General features: G+C 49.6%; 1 protein-coding gene across 1 annotated transcript in view; it reads left to right on the plus strand.

The window, feature by feature from the left end:
* The first annotated feature begins 1,043 nt into the window (after window positions 1–1,043).
* ERICH1 (glutamate rich 1) overlaps window positions 1,044–11,763 on the plus strand; it is a 37,264-nt gene continuing 26,544 nt past the window's right edge. The window contains exon 1 of the mRNA XM_035004331.1: window positions 1,044–6,145. Coding sequence (XP_034860222.1) covers window positions 6,040–6,145 — 106 coding nt within the window. The 5' untranslated portion in view covers window positions 1,044–6,039. The remainder of the gene's footprint in view (window positions 6,146–11,763) is intronic.

Consider the following 11,763-nt stretch of genomic DNA (forward strand, 5'->3'; position numbering starts at 1 on the left):
GTTGAGTTGTGAGAATTATGGTTATGCTCTGGATACTAGACCCTTACCAGATGTGTGACCTGCAGATGCTTTCTTCTGTACCGTGGGTTGTCTTTCCACTTCCTTGATGTGTCCTTGGAAGCACAAAAGATTTCAGGTTTGATTGGGTCTCACATCTATTTTTTTCTTCTGTCACCTGTGGTTTCGGTGTTACATCTAAGAAACCATCGTCGAATCTAAGGTCCCAAATTTTACATCTAGGTTTTGTGGGAGTTTTAGTTTTACCTCTGATGTTGAAGTCATCGATGCCTTCCGGGTTAGCGATTGTATATGGTGTGAGGCAGGGGTCCAGATCCAGTCCTTCTCCTGGGCGTCCTTGTCCCTGCACCATCCATGGAGCAGATTGCTTTTCCCACTGAACAGCCTTAGCACCCTTGTCAGAAATCAATGGGCTCTAGATGTTTGGATTTATTTCCAGGCTTTCAGTTTCGTTCATTTTTCTGTATGTCTGTCCTGTGCCAGGACCACACTGTTTTAATTATAGCTTGATAGTAAGTTTGGAAATCAGGAAGTAAGAGTTTTCCAAGTTTGTTATTTTTCAAGCCTGTTTTAGCTATCAGGGTCCCTTGCAATTCCACATGAATCTTAGGATCAGCTTATCCACTTCCGGGGGGAAAAAAAGACAATTGGATTTTTTTTTTTAAGATTTTATTTATTTATTTGACAGAGAGAGAGAGAGCACGAGCAGGGGGAGCAGCAGAGGGAGAAGCAGGCTCCCCACTGAGCTGGGAGCCGGATGTGAGGCTCGATTCCAGGACCCTGAGATCATGACCTGAGCCGAAGGCAGATGTTTAACCATCTGAGCCACCCAGGCACCCCAAGGCAATTGGATTTTGATACAAATTGCACTGAATGTACAGAACACTGTGGGGGTGGTTGCCCTCGTAACAATATTCACTTGTCCAGTTCATGAATTTAGAACAACTTTCTGTTTAAGTCATCTTTGATTTCTTTCAACAATATTTTGTAGCTTTTACTGTTAATTTTACACTTAAAAAAAGGTTTATTTCAAAATATTGTATTCATTTTCATACTGTTACAAGTGGAATTACTTTCTTCTTTTGGTTTCTTTTTGGAATGCTCATTGCTGGTGTGTGGAAATAATGTGAATCCTCTGACAGAACAGGCAAATGTTTCCTAAATACGGAAATTCAGGTTTTTGTGTCTTGATCTCATCTCCTACAACTTTACCAAATTTATCACCTCTAACAGTTTTGTGTGCATGTGTGCACGTGTGTGTCTTCAGCACTTTCTGCATACAAGATCATGTCATCTGTGGGGAGAGATGTTTTACCTCTTCCCATTCAGTCTGGATGTCTTTTCTTTCTTTTTTTCCTTATTTACTTGCTGGAACATCAGTGTACCCTTGAGGGAAAGTGGCAGGGGTGGGAATGCTGGTCTCTTTGCTGGTCTTGGGGAGAGGATCCAGGCTCTCCCTCTGCACAGGATGTTTGTAGTGGGCTTTGCGCACATACCCTTTGTCAGGTTGAAGTTTCCTCCCATTCCTAGTTTGTTGAATGCTTTTTTTAAAAAAAACATGAAAGAGCAACATACTTTTATGAAGCAATATGCCTTGGAAATTTTAAAGGAAAAACAAAATTTACAGCTGGAAAAAGAAATCTTGGCTAGAGCAAAACAATGAAATCACGATCATATAGATAAAACTTGCATGAAGCTTCTGTAAACGTTATTTTGAGAATTCCCTTGGAGGCATGGTGCTCTTGGAGGAGACAGCTTGGTGATCATCAGAGCTGTAGGGGCACCCATATCTTTGTAGGGTTGGAAGAAGGCAGCCCAGATGAAGAAAGGTGCCTTTATCAGTGAGTCCTTGGATGTGAGATTGGGAGAATGCTCTTTGTGGTTAGGACACAGCATGGTAATTATGGTAATTATTTAGCCAATTTACTGATGTTTGTTCAAAACTTCACAGAAACCCATTTCCTCTTTCTGGTTTTAAAAGAGTGCTGATAATTCCGCTTGTTAAAGACAAGGGTATAATCTGCAGATAGACAAAACAACCAATCGTATGCATTTGGTAAATTTCTTTCACTCAGAGGCCCATATCAGACCTTTACTTTTCATTATTGCTCTTATTATTACTTTTAATTGATTCATGGTCTCTCACATACCCTGAAGTTCTACAAGTAGTCCTGCAGAAATTACCACAAGCAGCAGCATGCACCACACAGGTCCCCCGGTCTGCACCTGCTGTCTGGGTGATGGAAGCCTCTCCTGGGCCCGCGAGCTTCTCTGCTGGCTCCCCCTCACAGACATGTCTTCCAGTGTCATTCAGCCACAGTGTTGTGGGCTTGGGACCCACTGTTTGCACTGCAATGAATGTGTGGAGAGTATTTGCCACTGAGTCACATAATATGTGATGATTCTGTTTCGTACAACTTCTGGTGGAGTGGAGTTAGTGATGCTTCATGGAGTTAATGATTTTCTAAATACTCCCCATCTTCCCCTAACCGCCCCTCGGGGCCATGGTCCGAAGCACCTTTGACGCGGTCAGACCCTGGGAACTGTGTGGGTTTCATGGTTTTGTAGCGATCTCTGCACCACGCGGACCCCCTCCTCTGCAAGCCCAGACCCATCTCTTCCCTTCAAGAGGGTTTGTCTCCTTTGTCGGAGTAGTTTCTTGACAAACGGTTTTGGGGAAATAAATATTTTGGGGACTTTGGATTGTAAAATATCGCGATTCTTGTACTTAAATGCCACGGGATGTAGAACTCTTAGTTAGAAACTGCCTTCTCTCGGGAGCCTGGGTGGCTCAGTTGGTTAAGCGTCTGCCTTCGGCTCAGGTCATGATCCCAGGGTCCTGAGATCGAGCCCCGCGTCGGGCTCCTTGCTCAGAGGGGAGCCTGCTTCTCCCTCTGCCCCTCCCCCTTGCTCGTGATCTCTCTCTCAAATAAATAAATAAAATCTTTAAAAAAAAAAGAAACCGCCTTCTCTCAGAGGCTTGAAGACTCCACCTGCAGCACCCACTGTCAACGTTGCGAAGTCAGCCGCTCAGCGTCCTGAACATCCTCGGGTCTGCTCCCACCCCCCCGGAGGCCCTTCCATCCACCGTCTGCCTCCGGGTGGGGTCTGGGGAGGGAGTAGCTGTGGATGCCTCTGTTCGTCCCTGCGTCTCTGTCCTTGGGATGCCTGATTGTGTATGACTGGAAGCTGCCCCTGCGCTGGGGGCCTGAGGCCATGTGGTCGCTGCTCTGAGGGACCGCCCAGCTGCCCTGTGGGGCTTCCTTCCTCGGCTGCTCTTCTCCCATTTGAAAAGGAGGGCCTAGCGGGTGAGGACACCACTTCGGTGTACCCACCAAGGGATGACTGGGAATACTGGTGTCCTGGAAAGAAAATGAACTAGTCTAAGGATGGGTAACACATCTCTCTGCAAGTCAGACATTCGGCATTCCTTTGCTTTCAGCAAAACTGAAGGAAATAATTGAGTTATCAGCCAATAGATCATGAAAAGTAATTTTGTTTGATGATGGATTTCACTGTGATTTCTGGCATATGATTTAGATAGAATTCAGTGAATCAAGTAATATTGCTATTTTTAAAAAGCCACACACTGTCATCTACCTGTTTTTGTGTTCAAAGTTTCTGAGCAGTTACCTCTGTAAAAATGCAAAATAGTAATTACATTCCAGCAAAACCCTGTCTCCTTGTAGCAGGGACAGACGTCCTGTCCTTCGCTCTCAGCAAGAGAGTTGTTGCCAAAAGGACTTGCCTCTGTATCGGGTGATCACGAAAAGCAACAACTGTTACTTTGGTCAGTTGCCTTCTACTAGTTGTAATAATTTAGAAGAAGTTACATGTAGCATCGTGGAAATTTTTGAAAGCATACAGCTTGTTCAAGAAGTATGATATGACAGAATTACTCTATGAGGGCAAAGTTGTGGGGGTGTTGGAGTTCCAGAGGAGAAAAGGGTGGAGTAGGGTTTCTGACTGAGCCGAGAGCTCATTCATGTATGTTGTTTCAGTGGATGCAGCTGGCCACCAGCTTGTGTGGGGTGTGGATACCTTTAGGTACGAATACTTACCCTATAACACAAGTAGGTGTTCGATGTGGCAGCTGCGTGTGCGTGGACGGGCCTCGCAGTTTAAAGCCACGGCTCCGGGGACTGCGTGTGTGGGAGCAAGAGTGCCCCTCCGAGCCGCCGGGCTGCGGTCGGGTGGGTTTGTGCTGTTGTATTGCGCTCCTTAGGGGCCTGTGGGAATCAGTATGTGGAGAAACGTCTCTGAGTGCCTGCAGTTGCCCATGAAAACGTGGCAAAGCTCTTTTCGGTAAAAACTGCAGTTTTCCATTAAGATGTGAATATTTTCTAATAAAGTCTTGATAGTACAGCAGAAGTCTTGGAACCCGCTCCACTCAGGTCTTTCAAATCTTCACCTTTTGCCACTTCCTCGAAAGCCTCCTGCTGTCTAAGAAATACAGCTTACGGACCTCAAGGGCATTATGCCAAGTGGGGTAAGTCAGGCAGAGGAAGACAAACACGGCATGATCTCACTTCAGTGTGGACTCTGAAACAGGGAACTCACAGGGGACAGGGTGGGGGGACGCTGGTCACAGGTCACGGACCTCCAGTTGCAGGGGAGTGAGCTCTGGGGTCTAACATAGGGCATGATGACTGTAGTTAACTGTTCTGTATCGTACACCCGACAGCTCCCGGGAATAGACCAGAAATGTTCTCAGCACACAGAGAGGTGGTCATTACGGGAGGGCATGGAGCCGCCAGTAGGCTGGCCGTGACCTTGCCGTGTTTCAGTGTGTCCAGTCCGTACACTGTGTACCTAGTCTCAGCGTAGCTCAGGAAGGACGGAAACGTGGGTGACACCAGTGTAAGCAGCGGCCCCAAGCCCCCCCAGGCCCGGTTCCCTCCTGCCCTCCTAGGATTCGGAAGCCCCACTTCCATGCACTTTCCTGCTGGGTCCCACAGTATGTACCCTTTACCGTACGTATATCATCCTGGAAGGTGTGCAAGACTCTGTTGCGGGTGGTAAGTGCTGTCGAGTTCAGCCGCTGTCGTCTGCGGCGGGGCGGCGGGGCGGGAGCGGACCCCGCTCTGGTCTCCAGCCACCGGGTTCTGCTGTGCCCCTCTGTGGTGCCCCCACGGTCATGTGCGTCCAGTGTGTGGAGCTCCTGGGGTCCCTGCGGTTGTGATCCTCATCACGTGGGGAAGGTTCAGTAAGTACTTCTCAGAGGGCTTCAGGTTCACGCACGAGGCCACCTGATGTTGCCGCACGGCCCACAGAGGCCCTGTTGGTCCCATGCCTTCTCCGTTTTTGTGGGTTTTGTTTGACCTCCAGGGGGCTCCTTGCGTGCTCTTCCATCTCAGCCAGCGGGGTGCAAGGGGCCAGGCAGCAGGGTGGAAGTCCGCCTGGCCCCAGAAGCTGCTGTCCATCACCCCGCAATGCTCACGTCGAGGACAGGACGGGCCCATGCTCCTGCCCCCCCTCCCAGCTGTCTGGATGCAGGGACACTGCTGGGCAGTGGCCGGGCCCTTTTCCGAGGTTGCCGACTGCCAAGTGTCAAGGTGCCTGGCGCCAAGATGTGAAGCCCCCCCTGCCTGGCAGCTCCTCTCCGAGGTGCCCACACCCTGCTCAGCAGAACACTCAGGGGTCCCCCGCAGAACCCTGGGCTTACTCTATGCAGCCTGCTTCTCTCGGGGACACTGCCCGTGGCCTGCAGGCACCTGGGCCTCCCTGGACCTCTGTCCCCACCTCACCTTGGGAGAACACCACCTGGCAGGTCCCATCCCATGCTGCTCGTGCTCACTCTGCCCCGGGCCACGGTGGCCACAGTGGCCACGGGCTCATGGCCGGTCTGTTCCTCAGTGATCAGCGTTTAAAACCTGCTTTATCAGGTCGTCCCATCCCTGTGGTTGTTCCAGGCGGAATGGTGCATGCAGCCTGTGGCTCCGTCTTGGCTGGAAGCTCACGTTGCATGTTCTTCTGGCTTTGCAGCATGGTTCTCTCTGTGAGTGAAGGTGCTAGGTCGTCATGGACCTCTCCATACACAGGGGAGTTTCCTGGGGCCTGTCGCCAGAGAACCTGTCGCCCTCCAGGGACCCGCCCGCCTTCTTGTTCTCCAGGTCCTACCGAGTAGGTAAGACAGCTGACCCTTGAATGAGCCAGGGGTTGGGGCGCTGACCTCCCGGCAGTCGGAAATCCGCCTCTAACTGTTGGCTCCCCGAAACTTACCCACTAATAGCCTACTGCTGGCCGGAAGCCTCACTACTCACATAAATAGTCGATGCACATGTTCTGTATGTTACATGTATGATATACTGTATTCTTACTACACATCTATCAAAAAGAAAATGTCATGAAGGAAATTATAAGGAAGGGGCACCTGGGTGGCTCAGTTGGTAAAGCGGCTGCCTTCGGCTCAGGTCGTGATCCCGGGGTCCTGGGATGGAGAAGCCTGCTTCTCCCTCTGCCCCTCCCCTGCTCATGCTCTCTCTCTCTCTCAAATAAATAAAATCTTTTTAAAAAAAAGAAAATTGTGAGGAAGAGAAAATACATTTCAGTATGCACTGTATTGATCAAAATAAATCTGCGTATCAGTGGACCCCAGCAGTTCAAACCCCCATTGTTCCAGGGCCAGCTAATCAAGTGCAAGGAAACTACATCTCATTTTAATATGCGCTACTGATTATTCCTGAAGCTACACAGCAGAAGCATGTTTGTAGACCAGATTTAGGGGCTGTTTTTCTCTTGGGTTGTTTTTGGTTATTTATCTTACATATTTCACAAGTTCTTTTTGTATTCCAAATCTCAACTTTTGGCCAACTATATATGTTGCAAGTACCTTCTCTCCATGGACTGTCTCCATTTTTAAAAACAACAATGTGTTCTCTTGTTTAGAAGTCTGTCTTTAAGTTTGTGGCTAGTGCTGTTTGTTTCTGGCTGAAGAAGTTTTTTGCGACTGTAATAGTAGGTATTTTCTGTCTCCTAAAAGATGGGCCTCTCCTGCGTAGGTGCCCCTTTCAGACCATGACCCGTGTGGAGGACACGGTCTCCCCTTACTTCGTGCAGGCTCCTCGGCCAGGTTTGCAGAAGACAGTGTCCCCTCCGGGTCTGTGAGCTCCGCGATGCTGCTGGCCACACCAGCTTAATTTCTCTGGTTTATAATGTGCCTTCATATCCAGTCGGGAAAATCCATTCCGCTTATTCTTCTTCAAAGTTTTCTCTGCTCAACTGCGCCCTTTGCTCGTCCTCGTGTACTTTAATCAGATTCTCAAGGTGTGCACAGAAAAATTCTTGAAAACGTATTGCTTGCTCCCAGGATGGCCCGGTTGCCTCGGCGCACAGCTATGCCGGGAGAGAATGTTTGCTGCGGGTTACCTGGCATTTCTCAGAGTTTTCGGGACAAGTGTTCAGGTTCTCTCCCTTGCCCGGTCACCAGAAGCAGAAGCCTCTGACACAGGACTGTGTTACTAGGCCTGTGATAGTGTGAACACGCCCACGGGTGGAAAGCACGTGTACCTAATGCTCAGGGGAGTGGCAAGAATTTATTGTGATTGTCTTTAAAAACCGACATGTTCAGTGGTCAAATATTTGTGCTTTTTAGCTAACATTGTCGTAAAAAAGGAAGTGCCTTTGAAAGCTAACTGTTCTGCAGATGTGTCCAATGCGATGTGGCTAAGCTGGTAGAGTTGGAAACACAAGGGGGGGCAGCTTTTGGGAGACGATGTGGCAACAGGTTAACTGTTCACCATGTGAACAAGAGGAGTTCACAGACCCATCCTATTTGGCAGATGTTATTCCAAAGCTAAGCAGGATCAATTAAGCACAAGGCGGTGAAACTTTTTCATTGCACAGAAAATAGCTGCAGGGAAGTGGCAGTTTGGAAGCAGGATAACCACCTGATGGTGGGGGTCGTAGGGATGTGGTCTGTGCACACTCAGCGTGGGTGCTCGATGTTCATGGGTGCGCTCGCAGCGTGGGTGCTCGGTGTGCGTGGGTGCGCTTGCAGCGTGGGTGTGGGGTATGCGTGGGTGCGCTCGTAGCGTGGGGTATTGGTGGCCCGGAGACTTCCATCAGGGATGAAAGAACTCTGTTTGAGGTACAGGAGGAGGGGCCCAGGGAGGCCAAGATGGCAAAGATTGTGCAGAGAATGATCTGACCCCTCATCCCCCCCGAAAGCCCCACGGAATGACCCAGCTGTTGTGCACATGAAAGCTGAAACAGGTGTTTACAGCAGCTGTATTTGCAACTGCCAAAACCCGGAGGCCACTAAGTTGTCCTGCAGTAGGTGATGGACACATAGACTGGTCCCTCCAGACAGTGGGGTAATATTCAGTATAGAAAGGGAATGAGCCGTGAAGCCGTGAGAAGACATGGAGGAGTTGTAAGTGCAGATCACTAAGTGAGAGAAGCTACTCTGCAGAGTCTACACACTGCATCATCCCAACTCTGTAACCTTTTGGAAAAGGCAAAACTAGGGACACAGTAAAGAGAGGAGTGGCTGCCAGGGGAAGGGGGAGGGAGGGTGAGCAGGCGGGGCACAGAGGGTTTCGGGCAGTGAGACCACTCCGTGTGACCCTGTCACGGTGGGTACGTGTCCTCACACATTCGTGCAAACCCACAGAGCATGCACCACCAGCAGCGACCCTGATGTAGACTGTGGACTCTGGGGGATGACAGTTGTCTACGCGGGCTCATCAGTGGTGCCAAATGCACCGTCCGGAGGGGATGCTGTAGTGGGGGTGCGGTTGGGGAGGCTGTGCATGTGGAGGGGGGCATATGAGAAATCTCTGTAGCTCTCTCTCCATTTTGTTCTGAACCTAAAACTGCTCTAAAAATGTAAAGTCCTTTAAAAAAAAAAAAAGGTGTTTTGTTTTTTTTTAATTAGCTCTTGAGGTGCTTGGGGTGAGCGGACAATTTGTAGAATAAGGTGCTGAATTTCACGTCTGGAATGACAAAGGGCAAAGGAGAAGAGCCCAGATCCAGTGCTGGGCTTCCCCAGAGTGGGGCGGACCAGGTGTTACCCCCCGGATTTGCAGGTGGTAGGAGGGCTCTGGGCCGCCCGGGCCATGTGGTCCAGAGTCTGCGCCAAATTTCGTGCATTGTCCAAGAGGCAGGAAGGGAGAGCTGCCTCCGGTTACTTCTATGGGAGCTGAAAGTCCAAAACCGGAATAGCTAGCCGTGGCAGGGGGTTCAGTGAGCACACCGCATTCCTAACAGGGGGACACATTAACCCAGTTTTGGGGGGGGGGTGAGTGATGGTGCCACGAGAAACTTCTCTCTTCCTCAACAACAGCATTTCCTTGAATGTTTTAAAGGCTTCTGGTGGTTGTGATTCTTTTTAAGAGGCTGAGTTGGAAACCAGAATCGATTTTGTTAAAACTGGCTTGCTCAACTGCTGGGGCATCATGAGGAAGCAGAGAGATCAAGTGGGGCAGGCCCCTTGAGGCGCATCCCCGTTCCGGACAGGCCGAGGGGACAGGACGCCCGAGCATCGGTGCTCCCGCCCCGGCCACGTTCTCCTTCTGTCACCGCGCACATCTGTGGAGGTCCTCGGGCGCGGGACGCAGCCACGGCTCGTGTGGGCTCTGAGCCGTTCGCACCCGGGCCTCTCCTCCAGCCAGCCACTCCTGCGTCCTGTGCTCACTCCCTTCCCGGCTCTGTGCCCCGGGCATGGCGTGACCCCCGGGTGGAAGAGGCGCTGTGGTCTGTCCGTGTCCCGTGCCCTGCACGGCGGCTGCTCGGAGGCGGCACCCAGTGAGCTCAGGGACCTGCATGGGAGCCGCTCCAGGTCGGAGGGAGCTAAACGAAGTGAACAACCAAGCTCATAGTGGTGACTTCCACTGGCTTCACCTGAGCCGTGCGGGTCCCCCAGAGTTCTCTCCAGCTGGGACGCTGTCCCCACGCTGTCCCTGCACACACACCCGGTGAGTGCGGGGTGGAGGGCAGGGGGGCACGGAGTCCCGTGGGGCGCTGGGCCCCCGTGCCGGGTGAAGGATGGGGGCGCGGAGGCCTGTGTGTTTGGCTGCTCAGCAAAGCCTAGTTAACTTTCACCTTGATCGTCCCTGAGCTGTGAACATCTGACCGGGGAAGTGTAGATAGATGTCATCACAACAAGCCATTTTTCCGCAGAAGAAATTGGGGAGAACTGGAGCTGGAAGCTGTCAGGTCATTTACGGTTCAAAGGCTCAGCCTTAGGAGCCGCGGGTGTGCTGTCCGGATGGATGAGAGCGGTTTCCCGGGAGCGTTGCACTGGATGGAGATGCGTCTCAGCTGCCTCTGGTGACTCAAGTTGTGTTTCACTTCCCGATCTGTGCACCCGAATAATCAAGTGAACAGTGACATTCCAAGTTCTCTTTAACTTTCTCATCACTGACACTTTAGCCGACTAAAAGCTTCCAGAAATCCTCTGCAGAAGGGATAAACGTTGATGTCTGTCTGGGGTGGTCTCCTTGGAAGCCACGTCCCACTCTGCCCCCAATTCCAGTGGAATGACATAGTAATTCATCGACTATGAAGTAAATTAATCTAAGAACTGAATTCTTGCATCTTAGCTCCAAGAAAGTGAAATACATTGATGGTGGAAGAATTGGAGAGTGTTTCAAGGTTTTTACAGTATATGTCATATGTATTAGTGATTTCTTTCAAACCTTTTATTTTTTTAAATAAAATGTCAGTTTTTCTGTGAAAGATTAATGGGGATATCCGCTTGTGTTTGTCACATACAAGATTGCTTTACCGTATTTTCAATGGAAATATGACAATTAAAAAGATGAAGAGGTCGTTTATGAACATCTCCCCTTCCCTAGGCTGCCTCATCATTGTCTGGCCAGTTCCTTTGCCCACTAGTTTATTTTTGCTTCTGTTTTCCTTGTCTGAGAAGAAAGTTCCAGAAAGATATTGCTGAGGCTGGAATCAAAAAGATCACAGCCTGTGCTCTCTTCTAGGAGTTCTGTGGTCTCAGGTCTCACATCTAGGTCTTTGATCCATTTAGAGTTTATTTCTGTGTGTGGTCCCGTCTCAGGTTTGGAAGTGCAGCCTGGGGAGCAGAGTCCAGAACGTTGTCATCCTGTGTGTGGGGCCAGATGTTGACTGCACTGCTTACGGGAACACTGCAGGGCACGTCCAGTCAGTATGTGGCGTGAAACTAACGCACCTCTGTGTGTCAGCTGTGCGTGAGTTAAAGGTTTCTGCCACCCAGTGTTGGCAAGAGCATGGGAGAAACCAGCGATCCTGTAGCTGCCTTTCTGGACCGTGCATCTCAGAAGCCAGCGGAAGGTACTTACCCTTCGGACAGTCCCGTTTGCAGGGATTTCTCTGAAGGAACTCAGTGGTCAGGTGTGCAAAGTTATGTATGACAAGGACAGTCAGCAGCTGTTTGTGATAGTGGAAATTTAGAATCAACCTCCATGTGTGGAATTTAGGACAATGGTTAAATTATAATTAAATTATAATTTGTTAGAGACATGGAATATTATGTAACCATTAAAAGACCACGTAGACGTAAATGTATCTTAATATATTATTCTGTCATGTATTAACTTTTGAATATTATATATATGATATACAAATGTATAATAACAAAAGTGGGTAGCATGATCCCATTAAGATGCGTGTGTATACACAATATATGCGGGTTGTTAGCACACGTGAGAAAAAGTTCCAGACCGGGCACCAAAACGTTAAGAGATTTGCATGGTAATGATGAGAGGTATGCTATGTGGAACAGTCTTTTTTCTGCTTCCTTTTCATGAG

This window comes from Mirounga leonina, unplaced genomic scaffold, assembly GCF_011800145.1.
Source record: "Mirounga leonina isolate KUSES-001 unplaced genomic scaffold, KU_Mleo_1.0 Mir_128, whole genome shotgun sequence".
Classification (NCBI taxonomy): Eukaryota; Metazoa; Chordata; class Mammalia; order Carnivora; family Phocidae; genus Mirounga; species Mirounga leonina.